The sequence below is a fragment of the Gopherus evgoodei genome, chromosome 3 (genome assembly GCF_007399415.2).
Source record: "Gopherus evgoodei ecotype Sinaloan lineage chromosome 3, rGopEvg1_v1.p, whole genome shotgun sequence".
Taxonomy (NCBI): domain Eukaryota; kingdom Metazoa; phylum Chordata; order Testudines; family Testudinidae; genus Gopherus; species Gopherus evgoodei.
In genome coordinates this window covers 203,762,756-203,781,967 of record NC_044324.1, presented here as the reverse complement: position 1 = coordinate 203,781,967, position 19,212 = coordinate 203,762,756, and the positions used below count along the sequence as shown (strand labels likewise).

The following is a 19,212-nucleotide window of genomic DNA, read 5'->3' as shown; positions in this document are numbered from 1 at the left end:
TCCCGTTACGCTCGTCGCGCAGCACTGTGTAGCCTGTAGATTTTTTTTTCAAATGCTTTGGCATTTTGTCTTCTGTAACAGAGCTCTGATAGAACAGATTTGTTTCCCCATTCAGTGATCAGATCTAGTATCTCCCGTACGGTCCATGCTGGAGCTCTTTTTGGATTTGGGACTGCATTGCCATCCGTGCTGATCAGAGCTCCATGCTGGGCAAACAGGAAATGAAAATCAAAATTTCGCGGGGCTTTTCCTATTTACCTGGCCACTGCATCCGAGTTGAGATTGCTGTCCAGAGCGGTCACAGTGGTGTACTGTGGGATACCGCCCGGAGGCCAATACCGTCAATTTGCAGCCACACTTAACCCTAATCCGATATGGTAATACCGATTTTAGCGCTATTCCTCTCGTCGGGGAGGAGTACAGAAACTGATTTAAAGAGCCCTTTATATCGATATAAAGGGCCTCGTAGTGTGGACGGGTACAGCGTTAAATCGGTTTAATGCTGCTAAAATCAGTTTAAATGCGTACTGTAGACCAAGCCTCAGTTCATTGCTGCCCACAGGCCACGTCCCTCCCACGTGTTTCATTTTACAAGAGCTTCTTCTCTGACTGAGAGGACTTCACATTAGGAGGTGACCCGGGGGGAACAGGGAAAAATCAAAGTTCCCTTATTTCCCTCCCCAGTCAGCTTTCAGTAGTTTGGAGGGGAAGCCCACAATTCTGACTACTGGCAACTGGAGTCCTGCTGGCAAAACACTGCTGTGGTACTGTCCAGGCCTTGCATCTCTGTCCTTATTCTACCCTCCTCGCTGTCCTACCTCTCCCTCCCTAATCTTTCTTGTTCCCTTTGCTCTCTACCCTCCCCTCTTACTTCCTCCCTTTCTGTTGGACACCTTTTGAAAATGTTTATTCAGGACAAGTTAGCAGCTAGCAGTATAATGTAGCTGAGGAGGGAGTGGTGGCAGGGGGAGGAGAAAGCAGTAAAGCAGGGATCTCAAACTCAAATCACCACGAGGGCCACGTGAGGATTAGTATATTGGCCTGAGGACCGCATTACTGAAACCTTTTCATACAATGATACAAAAGTATAGTCAAAAAAGAAAAAAAAGAAGCATAATATAGCATGCTATTAAAAGTCAATGTGTTAACTTTTTAAAAACCGTAATGCGAAGAGGGGTTTTAGTAAAATATAAACACCTGTACCTATTCCTTATGCAGTCAGTAACACCGATGATGTTCTACACTAACAGTCTATCAACACATCTGTAATGGTAGGAACTTTTTTGAAGTAACTATTCATTCAAAATACGTTGCCACTTTTAACAAACATTCTTCCCAACTACTCACAGCAAAGAATCATACATGCTGAACTTCATACCTCAGACTGCTCGTCTAGTCCATGAGGCCCTGCCTCCATTCCAACCCCTTCCCCAAATCACCACCACGTCCCCACTCTTCCCCCCTCCCTCCTGGAAAGCCCTAAGTGCTGCCAAACAGCTGTTTGGCAGCGGGAAGCACTGGGAGGTAGGCGGAGGAGGGGGACGTGGCGCTCTTGGGAGGGTAAGGATGAGGGGGCTGGGAGTGAGGGGAGCTTGGCTGCTGGTTGAGTTGGCGTCTATTGCGGGCTGCAGAAAATAACGCCGCATGCCGCGTGTTTGAGACTCCTGCAGTAAAGCAACCCTGGGATCTGGATGATGCCCACATTTCATCCAGCATCATGAGGGGCTTGAATTCAGGAAGGAGTTCCCTCCACTTGCTTTCTCAGTGCAGCCAGATTGGAGAGCTATGGTGAGACTTTTAGGTAATATAATATATTATGCACTGTGGCCAGTAACTCGGAGAGCTTTCTCAAGTGATAGTTCTCCAGATGTGCATGTCTTCTCAGACAGAGGTCTGTGTCTAGGGAGGACTGTGTACACATTTTAGTGCATTTTAGATTACTTCTAATATGACTATGATAAAATTTGATACCTTAATTATCAAGGCTTGAAAACTGATAGTGAATTTTTTTGTGTGGTAAGAAAGTAGGTTCTTGTTTGAGCCTGGAAAGGCCCTTCCATGGCCAGTGGTCTTTCTCTGCATGACAGCTGATTCCCCTGAACAGGCGCTGTGTCAGTTTCAATAATAGAGAACATGGTAAAAAATAGGGTGTTTTTGAGCAGTCTGATTGGGAACACCCTTTTGAGAAGTGTTTCAGGAGCAGTCACCACTGTCTCTTCTGTCCCTTCTCAAACTGCTCCTGTGCTAACATCTGCAGAAGGTGTGTGAGAAAGTGATCTGTTTTGTGTGTAGTGCTCTGTAGTTTGAAGTGGAATATTTAACTTGTTTTTGTTAACTTACACTTGGAAACTAGATTAAAATAAGAATGATTATTTAAATCCTGGAAAAAGGAAGTCAATGTACTCTATATTATCTCCCACAAATGACACGTGTAAAAAGTCACAAGAGGTCTGCTGTTACAACCAGTTTCGTTTTACCCTGAAGTAGCCTTCGAGGTGCTGCTGTCAACCTGAAGAGCAGCAGCAGGAGAGAATATAAAAGATGTGGCATGGACAAAAGAAATTGTTATCTAACTGCATACATAGCAATCCACTAATTTGTAAACTTCCTTGACAAACATCCAGTACTCAGAAAAGCCTCTAGTGCTAAATGTTTCACTAATTAGAATTTTTACTATTGTGAAACAGAAAATAAATAGTTTCCTTTTAGGAGTGTTAGAAAGAATCTCAAAGATCTGGATGACCTGATGTTACCTTTTTTACATTAGACTGATTTTTCCTGTTCAGTAATAACATTCAGAGGTGTATTGGGACACCACTAGTCAGGGTGTTGTATTTTAAGCCATGATGCATGGGTTAGGAACAGGAACAGGAAAAGAACCAATAGAGAGCTAGGGAAGTCAGTGCACGTTGCCGAGGTGCACAATATTGTCAGTCATCTTTGTTGGCAGTCTCAGAAGAAAGGTCATAGGAGACTGATCTCCCCACATACCTTCTCATTCCAGCTCAAAACTGAGGGACATGGGTAGGAGTCAAAATGGGAAAGGTTTGCACAGCCACTACCTAGGCTGTACATATTCTGTGGATAATCAGAGGATTTTAGTTTATGTAGGTCAAAAGACTGGCACCTTCTGGTGTCAGTTTAAGACTGAAAAATCAACTCCATCCCAGACTGGAGAGTGATAAAGAGAGAAAGTGTAGGGCATTGCTGCTCAAAAATTAGATCTGGTACCTGGGTATTTTCATTTTGATAAGAGTCTTTTTTTTAAGTGATCATATCAAATAATTTTCTATTTCTATTTAGAGCCACAGTATGTCCAGACTGTTTCAAGCCAGCAAAGAATAAACAGGTAAGAATCCCATATCTCTCATCAGCATCATCTTCTGGGATCAGAATTCTTGTGTCAATGGTTAAAATAAAGGAAGGTTTCTTGAAATTCAGTAATTACTTTAATGCCTATTTTTCTTTGCCCCCTCTCTAAAAGGTTCTCCAGTTGTTTCATATGCCTCCTTTTATTCACTCAACTCTCAACTTTTCGTCTGTTTATGATGGCTCAGTACTCCATTCCCAGACCTTCAGCAGGAAAGCTATCATTTCAAAAACATTCCCAATACATATAGGAATTTGGTTTGGATACACTAAAAAATATCAGTATAGCAGGACCACTACCTACTGTCCATGGAGGATATGGCTGAAATAAGGCTTAGAAAAAAAAAAAAGAGAATCTAGTCTTAGCAAAAGAGAAAAAAAATCAAATTGTCCTAGAGCATTTTCCCCAGGCCACCATTCCAAATTAAACAAAACATATGCAGAATGGTATGCTGCTTCCTGTTTACTATGGGACCACATGTCTGCAGTAGTACCCACAACTGTTATACACCGCCCAACAGGTAGTGTCACCACTGAATCCACCTTTCCTCAGCCCAATCTTAAACTAATCCCTGTAGTGGCATGAAAAGAGCACCTGTGAAGCACAGGGAAGGCAGACCCTGGGTGGGTTTTCCATATCCCTCGTCCTCTCCTCCCCTTGCATGCAATGAAGTGCACAGATTCCACTTTGTTCTCAGAGCTCTGTGCCTGCAGGGAGCAGGACTTGCCTTTTAGTGCCAAAGATGTAACATAGCCACACATGATTTAGGAGATGCAGGAATGGGCATCAGTCTGTGTAACACAGTGTTCCGTATGAAACTGTAAACATTACTCTGTACAAGTCACTTTCATGTGTGGAGCTGCATTAGTGCCAGTGGCTGAGAGTAATTTTTAGAGCTGGAAAAAAATTTCTGTCTAGACTTTTTCTGATGTAAAAAGGCTTATCAGTTAAGTGGAAATGTTTGTGGGCAATTTCCATTTTTGCCAAAACTTTAATTTTTTCAGCAACCAAAACCTAAAATAAATTCATTTTTTTATTAGACTTGAAAAATGTTGAAGGAAATTTTTGACAAAAACAGAAGAATAATTGGTTTGAGTCAAAAAATTTCAGAAGAAAAAAATATTTTCCTGACTAGCTCTGGTAATTATAGTGCTACTTGTGTAACACAATGGAAAAAATATAATGCAGTGAGACTAATAATATTTTTTAAAATACTGCCTAGAAGGCTTTTGCTAAGAGACATTATATATTTGGGATAGGAACTAACAAAGAAACTCTTTATCCAATCATGATGATAACTTACCTGAACCCATATAGGCCAGCTGTGTATTCTACCCTACTGCTCTTCCTGGGTAGCTATGATATCCCAGAATGATACATTCTGACTGTCACAGTGTAGCTGACAGCATGACTTTGGAGGAGCCTAGAAACAGTGGGAAAGTTTCATTTTTAGATAGGTGTTTATGTGCTGACTGAGGCTAGATACCATGGAGATGAGCACATTGAAAGTACATAGGCAGATAATTACTATGCACCTGGAGAGAAGGGGATTCAGTATACATTTCTGAAGTAAATTAAATTTGCCAATCTTATTTGTTCATCACCTATAAATGTACATTTTTACAGAATATATTAAGATGTCTGTTAAGTACAAATCTATTTAAGATACTTATACGCCTTCTATCCCCCTACTATGTGAGTGCCTCACAAGCTTTAATACATTTAACCTCACAGCACCTCTGTGAGGTAGAGGAATTCTGTTATCCTCACTTTACACTCAGCCTATATCTCACTTCTCTATGTCTATACTTACCATGGTGCGTAGAGTACATACACTACATATCCCCCTGCACAGGTATAAATAGCAGTGCAGACAGAGAGGCATGGCTTAGGTGAGTAAAGACACTCCAGAACCTTAGGCTGTGTACCCTACATGGTTCTCCACAGGCCCACACAGTGCCTCCCACATCTCTGCTGCTATTTGTAGCACTGTGGTGTCCTACTGCCTCCCTGTTCCCGGAGCGTTTCCCACCACTGTAAAAGATTCCAGCAGTGGGGAAAGGCTCTGTCAGAGAGAAGACAGCGTGGAAAGGTTTCAGTAGCTTCCTGCTTTCCTCCACTGCCTCCCCCCGCCAGAGCCTTTCACTGACACATGTAGCCACATACTGCAGTGTGAACACAGCCAGCTTTTCACTGCAGCGTAGCTACCCATATCTTAAATGCCACCGCCAGCGTAGACAACGCCATAGAGAGACTAAGTGACTTATCCAAGATCACACAGGAAGCCTTTGGCAGAGCAGGGAATTGAACCCAGGCTAGCACCATACCTGCTGGATATCTTGCCTCACTACCAGATGTGTGTGCACAAATCCCCAGTAGGCACATGTACATGGCTCACAAGTCACCTACCTTGTCTTGTGCTGTGCACATCTGATGGTGTTCAGAGCAGGCACTCAAGAATATCACTTTGGTGGTGGTAAATCCAAGTGGAATTCTGTTTTCAAAGAAATTAAACTGAGGAATGTGTCCTAGTCATGTCCTTAAATGGCAAGTTGTATATATTTTTTCCTTAGCAGTAGACTGTAATTGTTTCCTAAGGGTTTGTTTTCTCTCTCAGAAGTCCTTTCCACCATGGAAAATCTGAGACATACGTTAGCCCAATCATATTTAGTCTTCCATACATAACATCACTTTCTACTATCCATTGTAAACAGTACATATCAATCTATAACATTTGTTACTATTATTAACTGTACACTGGGGCCAAGATTTTCAAAAGTTGGAGCCTAAAAATAGACTCCAAAGCCCGTATATAGGTGCCTAAATTTGTAGCCTTATTTACAGAAGTGTTGAGCACTCAGCAGCTCCCAGTGAGATAAATGGGGGCGAGTAGATGCTCAGCCCTTTTGAAAACAACTTCATTAATTTAGGTGCCTAAATATGGCCGTACAAGTCTAATTTTAGGCTTCTACTTTTGAAAATTTTGGCCTGAACCCTCCAGTCCCACTGACCTTTTTTCTTGCTTTTACATATTTTTTCATATAATCTAAAATGAAGAAAGTTGTTAGAGATGTGTCTGGCAGCTCCTTCAGCTTATGGAGGGACTGAACTAGCGATTATGTGTCCCTGAACCTTTGAAGGTTCTGGGATGGGATTTTTCAACAGCATCTAAATGACTTAAGATCACAAGTCTTATCGAAAGTCATGAGTCTTGTGCTCCTAGTCACTTGGGCACTTGTGAAAATCCCTTCCCAGATTTATACAAACAAACATTAAATATTTTTTGGGAAAAGTTATGTTTTGTTGTGAAACAGTTTGTGGAAGGGAACATACTTTGTAGTGATATTTTCCACGCTACCTCTCCCAGTATTTCAATTTATAGGAAGTTGGATATAAACCATGGAATGAGATAGAACAAATAATTATATTTTTTGAATATCTTCTAGAATCAAAGAGATGGGGGTAGAAAAGAGCCTAAATCCCTTTGATTTTATTATGAGTTTTCAATGCTTACTTACACATACACTTTAAAAATGTGTAGGCCTCAATCCTGCAGATGCCAATGTTCAGTAGCTTTATATACACAAGTCAAGTTACTCATGTGCCTAAGTATTGGCAAGATCAGAGACACACTGACCAGCGTGTATTGTTAAAAGAACAACAATCATGATTAGTAAGGTGTCAGCACATGCTGATATTGCAAACATTTTCAGGCATAGGAAAATAGGATACTTAAACTTTAGGTATAAAAAAACCAATCTATATTGGTAAGAGTATTTGAGTTCTTTTTTTTCTCATATGGCAAAATGATGTAATTACCCTACCCACATCCTTTCTTCAGCCTCTCATATTTCCTTGACTCAGATATTTTATTTTTCATTTCACTGTGCAGTCTGTTTTCACAAGAATGGCAATTATAAAGGCTTTGGACAAGATAAAAGAAGAGGATTTCCGTAAGTAAGTATACATTGAAATTGTGTGTTTCTTAGTATTGGGCTGCTTCTGTACAGAATTAAGATGGGGAGGAAAATGTTAAAGGGAAATAAACAAGCATCGTTAATTGTTAAAAATCTACTGATATATATAATCATATGTATGTATTGGTCAGGAAATGTTGCATTTGCATGTCTTTTGATGACATTAGAATGTGTCATCATTATCTTTTAAGAAATAACCTCACAATGCTTCATTTAGATCACAAAGAAATGAAAAAGTGAACATGCTGAAAACAGTTCTTCCCTCCCCCAGATTATTTTATGATTGGCAAATTTAGGGCTAGATTGTATCACAAGAGCACAATCTTAGATTATTACTGCATAGTCAAACTGCCACAATTCCATTGCTTCTCCCCTGTTGTACCAGCAGTAAATTACTATGTGCTCTGTGCTTGGAATGCTTTAAACTGAAAATATAGTATAGTAGCAATATTGCCAACCCCGGCTATTTGACAATCATGTGTCGGGTCCCAAAAAATCAAGAGATTTTAAAAAATATATTTTAGTTTTTTTATTTGCCTTCTGGCTTTTGAGCCTGAGAGTTCGTGCTTTCAAGCTTGTCTCTGAAACAGTGAGGATTACTTATTTTAAAAATGATGTTAAGATTCTCTCATAATTCCATGACTCTGGGAGCTGGGAATTTAAGAAAAATACTAAATATTTTGAGACTCAATAAAATTATGAGGTGGCAACATGGTAGCAGAAACTTTCTAATATGCAACTTTGCTGAACTGCACATAAATCATTGGTCTTTTCCTCATTTCCCAGCGAAGATTTAATAGCAGATTATGTAGCTATGTTCTGTACAGTATTAAGAATTCCATTATTTCTGTAAAACGTAGTACAATACATTTTGCTAGTATACTTTGAAATATACATACAGTTATAATATCAGTTGACAAAATAAATTAACAAAGTACATTTTGCAGTGTATTATGCTCAATGTGTTTCATGTTTCTTCCCTTAATGATTCGCAAGGGGTGTTGCAGTTTTTAATATGAATAGGGAGGCTATAATGTAGTCATACTTTGTTTACATGGAAACAACTCCAGGGATTAATTTTTGCTCCAATGATTCAGCATCATGTTTTGAAATCGCTTGTCTTTTAATCTCTCTCTCGCTCTCTCTTTTTTTTTTTTTATTCAGGCATTTTCCATGTCCCCCAAGTTCACCAAAGAATATCTGTGCTGCTCTGGAAATTCAGTGCACTAATGGCGCAATTTTTGTGGCTGGTAAAATATTTCTCTTGCTGTTATTTTCTTTAAAATATGCTGTACAGTCCCTACTATGTAACCAAATGTACTCCTGCTATTTATTATTATTCTTGTTATTAAGCATAGGGAAAAAGAAAACAGATTTACAAGAGTGAAGTTCTAATGAACTTCCCTAGAGAGGAAAAGAGATTACTTTTAACTTGCCCTTCACACTTTCATAGCATTTAAGGCCAGAATAGACCATTAGATCATCTAGTCCAGTGATTTTCAAACTTTTTTTCTGGTGATCCAGTTGAAGAAAATTGTTGATGCCTGTGACCCAATGGAGCTGGGGATGAGGGGTATGGGGTGAGGGCTGCAGGGTGGGGCTGGGAATGAGGGGTTCAGGGTGTGGGAGGGGGGTCTGGGTTGGACCGGGGGTCAGGGTATGAGAGGGGGTCAGGGCTCTGGGCTGGGGTTGCAGGTTCTGGGGTAGGGCCAGGGATAAGGGGGTTGGGGTACATGACTGGGCTCTGGCTTTGGGGGGGACTCAGGGCTGGGTCGGGGGTCGGGGTGTGGGAGGGGGTCAGGGCTCTGGGCTGGGGATGCAGGCTCTGGGTAGGGGGTTGGGGTGCAGGGCTGGATCAGGGTATTGGGGCACAGGGTTGGGGCGCGGGGTTATCTCGGGCAGCTCCCGGTCTGCGGTGCAGCGGGGGTGCTAAGGCAGGCTTCCTGCTTGTCCTGGCACCGTGGACTGTGCTGCACCCCGGAAACGGCCAGCAGCAGGTCCAACTCTTAAGCTCTCGTCTGCAGGCACGCCCCTCCCAGCTCCAACTGGCAGTGCAGAGCCGGTGCTCGGGGCAGGGGCAGTGCATAGAGCCAAACCAAAACCGCCGCGACCCAGTGCCTTACATTCTGCGACCTAGTACTGGGTCGCGACTCACAGTTTGAAAACGACTGATCTAGTCTGACCTTCTTCATGTCATAGGCCAGTAAATGTCACCCATATACTCCTATGTTGAGCTTAGTGACTTTAGTTAAATAAAAGCATTTTAGTCCTCAGGAGACCCAGGTCTGGTCCACACTACGCAGTTAAACTGATTTTAACAGCGTTAAATCGATTTAACGCTGTACCCATCCACACTACAATGCACTTTATATCGATTTAAAGGGCTCTTTAAATCAATTTCTGTACTCCTCCCCGAGAGGAGTAACGCTAAAATCGATATTAACATATCGATTTAGGGTTAGCGTGGCCGCAAATTGAAGTTATTGTTATTATTGCTAAGCTACCCACAGTGCAATGCTCCGGAAATCGATGCTAGCCTCGGACCATGGACGCACACCGCCGAATTAATGTGCCTAGTGTGGCCGCATGCATTCGATTTTATAATATCTGTTTTATAAAACCGGTTTATGTTAATTCGAAATTACCCTGTAGTGTAGATGTACCCTAAAGACAGAGGATTGAGGTGCTGTCAATACCTGAGGCCCCTGCAATGTCAGGGAATCAATTAGGTGAGATATATCCAGATGATCCTAGCAGGTGATCCATATATACTCCCTTCCTTCCTGAGCCTCATAGGCAACTGGTTGAAGCCTTGAAGCATGAGATTGCATTATAATCATTATCAGAATACAGAACTAAAAGTATGATAGGTTGAACATTTAAAGAGGAAAAAAAGGATATAAAATAACATATTAAAATGGAAAAGTTAACATTCTCATGGCCTGCTAGCTCTTCCATACTGCATATATGTAATATTTTAATTTACTAATTGAGCTGTGAAATATTTGTTTTAATGGGACCAAAATAGTCCAAGTCTGTTGGCCTTCAAAGTATGCTGTAAAACACACACATCTATTTTCACTGGCTGCTGCAAAGGTAGGCCTTTGAGAAAATTCATGTGTGTGGAGTGTGACAGGACTGTCAGTTTCCTGCAATATCCTGAATAAACTTTATTGAATGAAGTTAAACCTTATTGAATTAGGTTTAATACTTTTAGCGGGGTCATTGTATTAAAAATGCAAATGTGTATCTGTTGTGGAATTACATATACCTTCTTTACTAGAAGGGGGATGCTAATGTAGTTCCTCCATTATCAGCCCTTTGAAGCCACCCGCCTTGAGAGGTATGCATATGCTAGTTCAAACTGGATTCTCCCAGGGACTAAGAGACAAACCAATGATTTTTGGATAAATAGCCTGGTTTTAATCTGGCTCAAGGCCTTCTTCCTGATTCAGCAAATGGACAGGAGACCCTGATACATGAAGGGCCCCAATTCTTAGGTTAGGCTTGGAAAGATTGGATCTACTGAGGCCCCATAGCACTGGGTGCTCAGTCTGAGCTGAAGCTATGATGAACTTATAACCACAAGGAATCCCCTTCGATGGGGATTTGAAGGACTGCTCCTGGCAGAATCCATGTTAGGATTGCGGTGTTCCTTGTAAACTTGTTAGTATGTATGTAGGTTCTTTTATTGTTTTTAATATGTTTTCTCTGTCATGCTTTTCCCTTAAGAATAATACAGTCTTGCATAGAAACCTGTGTGGTACCTTATAACTGCAGCAGTTACACTTGTTAACCATCTCTGAAGAGAAACCAGTCAGGTTCTGCTTGGGCAGCCTGTCTCTGTTGGGGATAACACAGTGAAGGCAGGGAACTGTGCAGCCTGGAAATACCCCAGTCAGAAGGAACTGAGATGCGGGTCTCCACCCGAGAAAGGTTACGGCTGGACAGCTGGAAGCCTGAGAGTGGGTGGCTGTGCGGGATCAATGAGAGGAAATATAGTTCAGGGCAACTGCACCTATGACATGGAGGAAAGAGAGGGGCTTGGTGTTCTGCCGGTGATCTCATATTGTTTTTATAACTTACGGCAGGGGCACCTACAGCCTTGGATAGGCATCGCTGCTTATTTGTTATGTAAATCCAGTAACACACAATGTGCAGGATTCTGTTCTCAGTTTAGGCTGTTGTAAATCCAGAGTATAGCAAAGACTATAGTGGTGTTACTCTTATTTTACAGCACTGTAAATGAATCTGACCCAGTGAGTGGAGTGTCTGAGAGTTAATGATGTTTTCAGGACCTTCATTTTTACATTTCCTGACTCTTAGTAAAAATTGGCAATATTAAGAGGAAACTGTCCAATTGAAAATCATGGCTGTCTGGCTTGGCTTTAGTCTACTATTGTTACAAGTAACACCTAAGTTTATTAAAATTGAGAGAGATGTAATATTTTTCTATGTTAACATTTTGATTACTTTGTGCATTTGACAATGCTTTGTAGATATTCATTTCACTGTTTGCACCCAAGGAAGAAGTATTAGTCAGTTTCCTCATTTGTTTGTGTGGGGTTTTTCAGGGAGCAAGGAGGGGAGGGAGGAACACTTTTTTTAAAAACAGGAAAATGTGATAGTAAAATCATAAAAGCTGACCGGGGGGTGAGAGGAAGGTGGTGTATCTGTAACTGCTTTGAACTCTTAAGTTTTTCATAAACTAGATTTCACTTTGAAGAAGTCTCTCTAACTTTATATTAAAATAGGGGTTTTGCACCCTGCAGTTCTTCATAAATCAGTTCTTGCTATGACACGCACACTTATTTCTCCTAGAAGTGAGAGATAGAAAAGACCTTTTAGATAACCCAGTTCCATCTCCCAGCCAGTTCAGGATTGTTCCTTGATTGAAACATTCCTTATGTTCTGTGGGAGATTTTGTATTAACATGCGATAACATGAGGCTGTGACTAGAGCGGATCAGAGGAAGACAGTTCTGTTTTATGGCAGCTTTTGAGGTTTCTAAATTCAGCCTTGTTCCACATTGAAACAAAACTAAAACCTTCCAAATGTTTTCATGAAAATGGAATTGTGTTGAAATGTATGTTCTCTGATTGAAACCTGAGCTTTGTGATTTGGAAAAATGACATGTGGGTAAGTGCTTAGAGTACTGAGATGTGAGAGACCCAGGTTCAAGTCCCTGCTCTTCCTGATTCAGGGCAAAGTTTTTCATCCCAAATCACTCTGAATGAGGCACAGGGATTGAACTTGGGAGCTTGTCTCACTTAAAAAGGTACAAACTGCCCCACTGTAGCACTTCAGTGTGGACACTTACCTGTCGTGCCAGGAGGGATTCTCCCATTGATGTAGTTAATCCATCTCCCCAAGAGATGGTATATTGGTCAATGGAAGAATTCTTCTGTTGACCTAGCACTATCTACTTGGGGACTTAGGTCAGCATAACTGCTGCTCAGGAGGGTGGATTTTTCACATTCCTGCCCATTGTGGTAAAAATGACCTAATTTTCTAGTGTAGACAAGGCTTGAGTTTCCTGTTGACCTAATCATCAGGTGCTACACCGCTCCCTCTGTCCTTCCCCCGACCCTCCTGGATATGTCTCTGTGACATTGCACTCCATGTGTTTATGGAAATACGCTTAAGAGTATGAAGATAATGTAACTGGAATATGCTTTATGCAAGAGGTCTCTTGTAAGGAATCATTACAAAGCTTATAATCTACTGAGCGTGTTCACCCTATTTGAATGTATCATTCTTGTATCTGAAGCTACCAGTCCTATTGTAATTATGCAAAGTGTGAGCCATTAATGATGGCTTAGAATCTTGATGGCTCCCACTGACCAGGACAATTGGTTGTAAATGGCTCTGTTTATTTGGAAGCCTTCCTGTGTTCGTGAGTCAGGCCAGGAAGAATGGAGGCTTGGGGTGTCACAGGAAATGTGACCATGTCAGCTGGTACTGGAATCCATCTTAAACCTGGTGCTTTTCCATTTAGAAGAAGGGGTGGGGACCCAGAGAGACACAGGATTCTCACCTTGTGCCAAAGCTATAAAAAGGGGTGGAGCAGGACAAAGAGGTTGCCAGTCATGGGAAATCCCCTACTTGCCATCTGAGCTTTAACTAACAAGAACTGTACCAGGGGAGAGAATTGGGCCCAGATTGGAAGGAGTCTAGTCTGTAAGAGAAGCTTATTGGAACATCTCTGAGGGTGAGATTTATATGTATTCAGTTTCTTAAAGGTATTAGGCTTAAACTAGCATGTTTTGTTTTATTTTGCTCGGTAACTTACTTTGTTCTGTCTGTTTTACTTGAAACCACATGAATCCTACTTTTTATACTTAATAAAATCATTTTTGTTTATTAGTAAATCCAGAGTAAGTGATTAATACCTGGGGGAGCAAACAGCGGTGCATATCTCTCTATCAGTGTTCTAGAGGGCGGACAATTTATGAGTTTACCCTGTATAAGTTTTATACAGAGTAAAATGGATTTATTTGGGATTTGGATCCCTTTGGGAGCTGGGTGTCTGGATGCTGAAGATAGGTGACTTGCTGAGCTGTTTTTGGTTAAAGTTGGCAGCTTTGGGGGCGTGGACCAGACCTGGGTCTGTGTTGCAGCAGACTAGCATGTCTGGCTCGACAAGGCAGGGTTCTGAAGTCCCAAGCTGGCAGTGGAAAACGGGTGCAGAGGTAATTCCAGCACGTCAAGTGACAGTCTCTGTGACCGAACCCGTCCCTGAAACATTTTGGCTTTAATTAAATGATGTTCTAACCAGCTCTAACTGTGATCTCTCTGGCACATATCAGCTATCAGAATGGAGAGAACCGTTCTGATTTAGTGTTTTCCTATCTCTTTTATTTATACACAGAAATCAGAAATTCAAAATTGGGATCTCCATCGCAACTGCAATTGGAGATCCTTTGTGCCTATGTAGTATTTAGTACATGGTGTTAATTTTAATGATTTAATATGGGTGTGCAATATTGCTGAGTTACAGTTGCTGGAGAATCCCTACATTTGAATTTCCTATCCGTAAGATGTAAAATATTAGCCGTAACAATGTATTAGCTTTGGTTTTTGCATTTAATTTCATTTAAAGAAAAAGAAAGAGAAATGTGATATGATGCAGGAATACATACACTACTTGCATCCAACAAACTATGTTAAAAAGAACAATAAGGTGACAAAGTCAAGTACTCAAAAATTCCAGAATTAAGATTGCTGTGGAGCCTTAATTTGGCCCCCTGGAGCAGGTGTATTATCATACAACCTTTAATTTCATAATTATATATTATTGTTGACACAGTGCCCCTGCCTCATTCAGTGAATGAGAAGTTATTTGATATTTCCTTTTACCCCCTCTCTTTCAGAGACACCACTTTATTTAACATATATCATCCAAACCCTGCACTGAATACAACATTCTTAATTTCCTCCTGAGCCTTCCTGTTGTGTTCTCCCGATAGTATGTAAATTATAATTAACAAACATGAGAATTTATCTTTCCAACATCCCTGTAAGACTAGGTAAAATGTGCTGTGAAACACTAGAACTTAAAGCATCGGTCCATTATGTGAGCTCAGTGGTTCTCATCCTATTTACCATTATGGGCTGCATATACCGCACTCTGTGTGTTATGTGGGCCACATCCACACACTATATATACTGCCTGTATGACACTGAGGATGTCACATGGGCCGCAGCTGTGTGCTGATTGGGCCGCAAGTGGCCCACCGGCCACAGGGGTTGAGAACCACTGTGTTGGATGAATTAATTGTAACATACTTGTTCTATTGACAGGAAGGTACAATAAATATTCAAGGAATTTACCACAAACTCCCTGGATTATAGATGGAGAGCGAAAGCTGGAGTCTTCAGTGGAAGAGCTGATTTCAGAGCACCTAATGACAGCGTTTAAAGCAGATAGTGAGTGTTCAGTATTGTATATCTAATTCATAGTACTTGGGTTAATTTTTCTTACATATCCTGAAAACAACTCCCACAACTGGCCCATTGGTTATCAGCCTCAATAGACAGGCAAATTGAATGCACATGGAGAGAGAACTACTCTCACATCCTTCTCAGCTGTCCCTGCAAGCCAGGGCTGGTCCTTCCATAGCCTATGTTATGCCTGATCATTAAATAATTGAATGCTTCCTTTATTTTGTATAGTATTACCCTTTTCAAATAGTTCTGCAGCTGAGCCTATAGTGCCAGTAGGTCCAGCATGTATGGTAGCCTGTTGTAACTCCTACACCTCTTTCTTAACAATTTATAAATGAATGCTCATTACAGAAGACACTATTTAACAATTAAGAAATGCTAAAAAGATTAATAACATATTGGTTTATAATCTTATCCTTTGACTATTGCAGTGTGAAAGTGAAGTGTGAATGTACTCATTCAGTGGTGAGTGGGGATTAAATCCCAGGCATGGTTGGGGCGTGAGCGGTCAAGCCTAGTGTGTGGAGTCAGATCTTGCGGGTTGAGCTGGAGCCAAGGGTGCAGCCAGGAGTCAGAAGCCAGGAATCAGAGGAAGAGGAAGGAGCGGGGTCTGTCGTAGCAGCTTGCTGGGGATCCACCTAGTTGCACAGACAGATTCTTGGTGTCTCCTCCAGGCTTAACTATTGCACCTGGACCATCAGGGACCCTGGAAGCACTGCCAGTTAGGCCCTCTGTTTGCAGCACATCCTGTGGTGCTTGGGCCTGCAAGGCTCACAACCTGTTGACTGATGCTCTGCCAGAGCTGTTGGGAGATAGTGTGCACGCAGCAGGTTCTAGAGCTGTGGATCCTCATACTCCCAGCTGGAAAGCCTTGTTTATTAATTGCTTCTATCTCAAGTGTTCCAGAATACCCACCTTGACCCTTTTCTCTTGGTCTTATTACACTGCCTTTCTGCTATGCATAGAGATCAACTGTCTAAACACTAATCAATTAAATAGGAATTTATCTGTAGGGCTGGGGTGCTTATTGTCCATTTCGTGGCCCCCAGACTCAGCAATAGTGACCATTAGCTACAAGGACAAATTTAATTCAAAATTAGCAAAATTCCTTTCCCCCTGCAGTTGTGTATATAAGACTGGACACTGGGAAAATCCCAAAGTAGTAATCACAGCATACTATTAGAGAAGGTACTGAGAGGCACCTGATTTTGGCATGCAGAACTCCCACAGCTGCTATCCACACCAGTTTGTACGTTAATGATGAGAAAAGGTATGAAGGTCTGTTCTAACTGGTAGCTTGCAGAACTCAAGCAAGGGATCACCTTCCCATTTCTGCTGCTGATGTGGTTAGTGACCTGATAGAACTAGTTAGTACCCCAGTGGTTGATGGAGATGACTGAGTAGACTTCACTGCTTCTGTCCCTCACTCACCTGGCAGTGGAAGCTGAGGAAACCCCATGCACAATGAAGAGAGATGTCCAGTTTGTGTGGCCTCTAGAGTTCTCCTGAGACAGCTCCACAAAGCTACTGTCACATCCAGAGTGTGAATTTTTTCCATGTTCTTCCTTGGAGGGATGGAGGTATGACTGCTCCTGGGGCAGGTTAACTGGGGAAGGGGTCAGAGGTAGGACATTAAGTACCAATCTAATCGTTACCATATCTTGAAAGAGAAAAAATAAGTCTATTTTTGCAGGTGACACCTGAAGTTCTCTTCCACTTCTGGCCAAGTGTATGGCTAACAGACAAATAGCTTCAGAGATAAGGAATCTCGCTGAAATCTTGGGAACTCATGAGTGTGTTCAGGATAACAGTCACAGCGTGAGGGGAAAACAAAAGGCTGGAGTCTCAGATTGAGTTTAATCACAACCTTGAGGTATTTAACTCCATCTGGGTAAGAAAAGGAGTAGGAATTAGCAGCAAGTGGGATTCCTTTTAGGATTAAATTGCTCTTCCAAACTTTCTCAAGGTTGTAATGTCCCTCACTCAGGCAGAGGAACTAGGAAGTGTCTGAGGAATGAGACAGTGACTGTCTCCAGTTCTGTTAAAATAGAGTGCAGACTACATTTTAAAATCAGTTTAAACAGTTTTTCTTCTTTTTCGACAAACAAGCTGAGAAAGCTTCAGATTGATTAAAAAACGTAAAGGTAAAATCTCTCATTTTCTGTTCATATTTGTTTTTAAAGGTTTTAATTTTTCATCCTCGGGAAGAGAAGATGTGGATGTGAGAACGCTCGGCAGCGGTAAGGTTGGAATGTCCCTTCATTAAAGGCATAAACTGAACAAAATGGTGTCTCGGAGCTACTCAGACATGTTTTGTTCTTTGTAAATGGAAAGCTAGCTTGTGACAAAATCCTACTTTGAAGCATTCTCTCAGTAATTGTACTGACATATTTATTTAGAGACACAGACAGACATTATTTCATAAAAAGAACTCTGTGAGAAAATAGACCTCACCATAATCATCTTGACTGAACAAATACAAACATTTAGAAATCCATAGCTTGTTATAAATATTCTATCTTGCATTTCCTAATTTTAATCCATTTATGTCACATTAATAAATATATTGTTTTCTGTTATGTAATTCTGTTTTGCATCTTTTAGTTAGAAAAATGCCTGTTGCTCTTTCAAGATGATCATTTCACTTTCTGGATGTAGCTCCTTTAATCAGCTATGCTGATACTTCCAATAGCTCTCAGCTACACTGAAACAACTGTAGCAAAAAGAATAAAAATCAATAATGAGGTGTACCAGACACTGGCTAATTTGTGATGTAATTCCAGGCATTGCATATCCTGGGATCAGCGCTGGCCCAGAGCACAGAAAGTGCAGCCATTTCAACAGATGTTTAGTTGAGGGAGCTGGATTTAATGTCATCTTGCACCTGGGCATTGCTGTAGGTGACAGAAAATAAGCTAATTAACTTTTTTCTTATTTTATTTTTTAATTAGCACAGACTTGTACAAGATGTCTTCTGGGAAGCAGTAATTGGCACTTACTGATAATACTTAGGTTTAGTAGCCAAAAAACGTCTTTTTTTTCTTTCCTTCCATTTGATGGCCATGTCTCTGAAAACCTCAAACCCCATATGTGTGTGCATAAGAGTAGACACATTTTTCACACCTTCCGACCTTAATGCATAAATCCAAACATTAATTTAGAACAACATGTTTTTATGTTTTATGACTCTATGCATGTTGCCAGGAAGGCCCTTTGCAATTGAGCTTGTGAATCCTCATAGAATACATTTTACTGCCATGGAAATGAAGGAACTTCAGCAGGTAAATCATTTGCACTTCATGAAAATCATAAAGCACATGTACTTTTGTAACAGGGCAGCTTTGCTAACTAATTCCTTTTCTGACATCACAGAAAATTAATAACTCTTCAAACAAAATAAAAGTTCAAGATTTACAGCTTGTCACCAGGTCAGTATTTACTGTCTCTGGCAAGGGATTTCAGAACGATGCTTTGGGAATTCTGCAAACATCTTCATTTATACAGCTGTGTAGTTATGCTTATGCGTAATTCATTTCTTTTGTTTAGAGAGGCAATTGGACATATGAAAGAAGGTGAGGAGGAAAAGACAAAGACCTACAGTGCCTTAATATGGACAGACAAAGCAATACAGAAGGAAGATATTGCTCTTCTAGATGATATGAAGGTATCTGTATTTTTCTTGCTTTTATAGAGCACCTTCCTCTTGGTAGGTAGTACATGTTTCTCTCTTTTTCTCTCTCACTGTGTTTCATTGATCACGGGTTCCTTGCACCCTTTTATTCTAGGGCTGCTTGTATCCACGCTCCCATTTGCCATTCCTCTTATGCTGTTTAAGTCTAATCTTTCCTACTACACAGTCACTTTTGCTGTACTTCTCCTTCACCCAGGATGACCAGTTATTAGCCTATCGGAGGCAGA

The 19,212-nt window shown here is 41.0% G+C and overlaps 1 protein-coding gene across 2 annotated transcripts in view; it reads left to right on the top strand.

The window, feature by feature from the left end:
- The window catches only part of PUS10 (pseudouridine synthase 10), a 76,292-nt gene that overhangs the window by 50,958 nt on the left and 6,122 nt on the right, over window positions 1–19,212 (top strand). For both annotated transcript variants that reach the window (XM_030557841.1, XM_030557840.1), the window contains 8 exons: window positions 3,304–3,349; window positions 7,263–7,327; window positions 8,512–8,597; window positions 15,151–15,276; window positions 17,478–17,534; window positions 18,499–18,575; window positions 18,667–18,722; window positions 18,841–18,958. In XM_030557841.1, coding sequence (XP_030413701.1) covers window positions 3,304–3,349; window positions 7,263–7,327; window positions 8,512–8,597; window positions 15,151–15,276; window positions 17,478–17,534; window positions 18,499–18,575; window positions 18,667–18,722; window positions 18,841–18,958 — 631 coding nt within the window. The remainder of the gene's footprint in view (window positions 1–3,303; window positions 3,350–7,262; window positions 7,328–8,511; window positions 8,598–15,150; window positions 15,277–17,477; window positions 17,535–18,498; window positions 18,576–18,666; window positions 18,723–18,840; window positions 18,959–19,212) is intronic.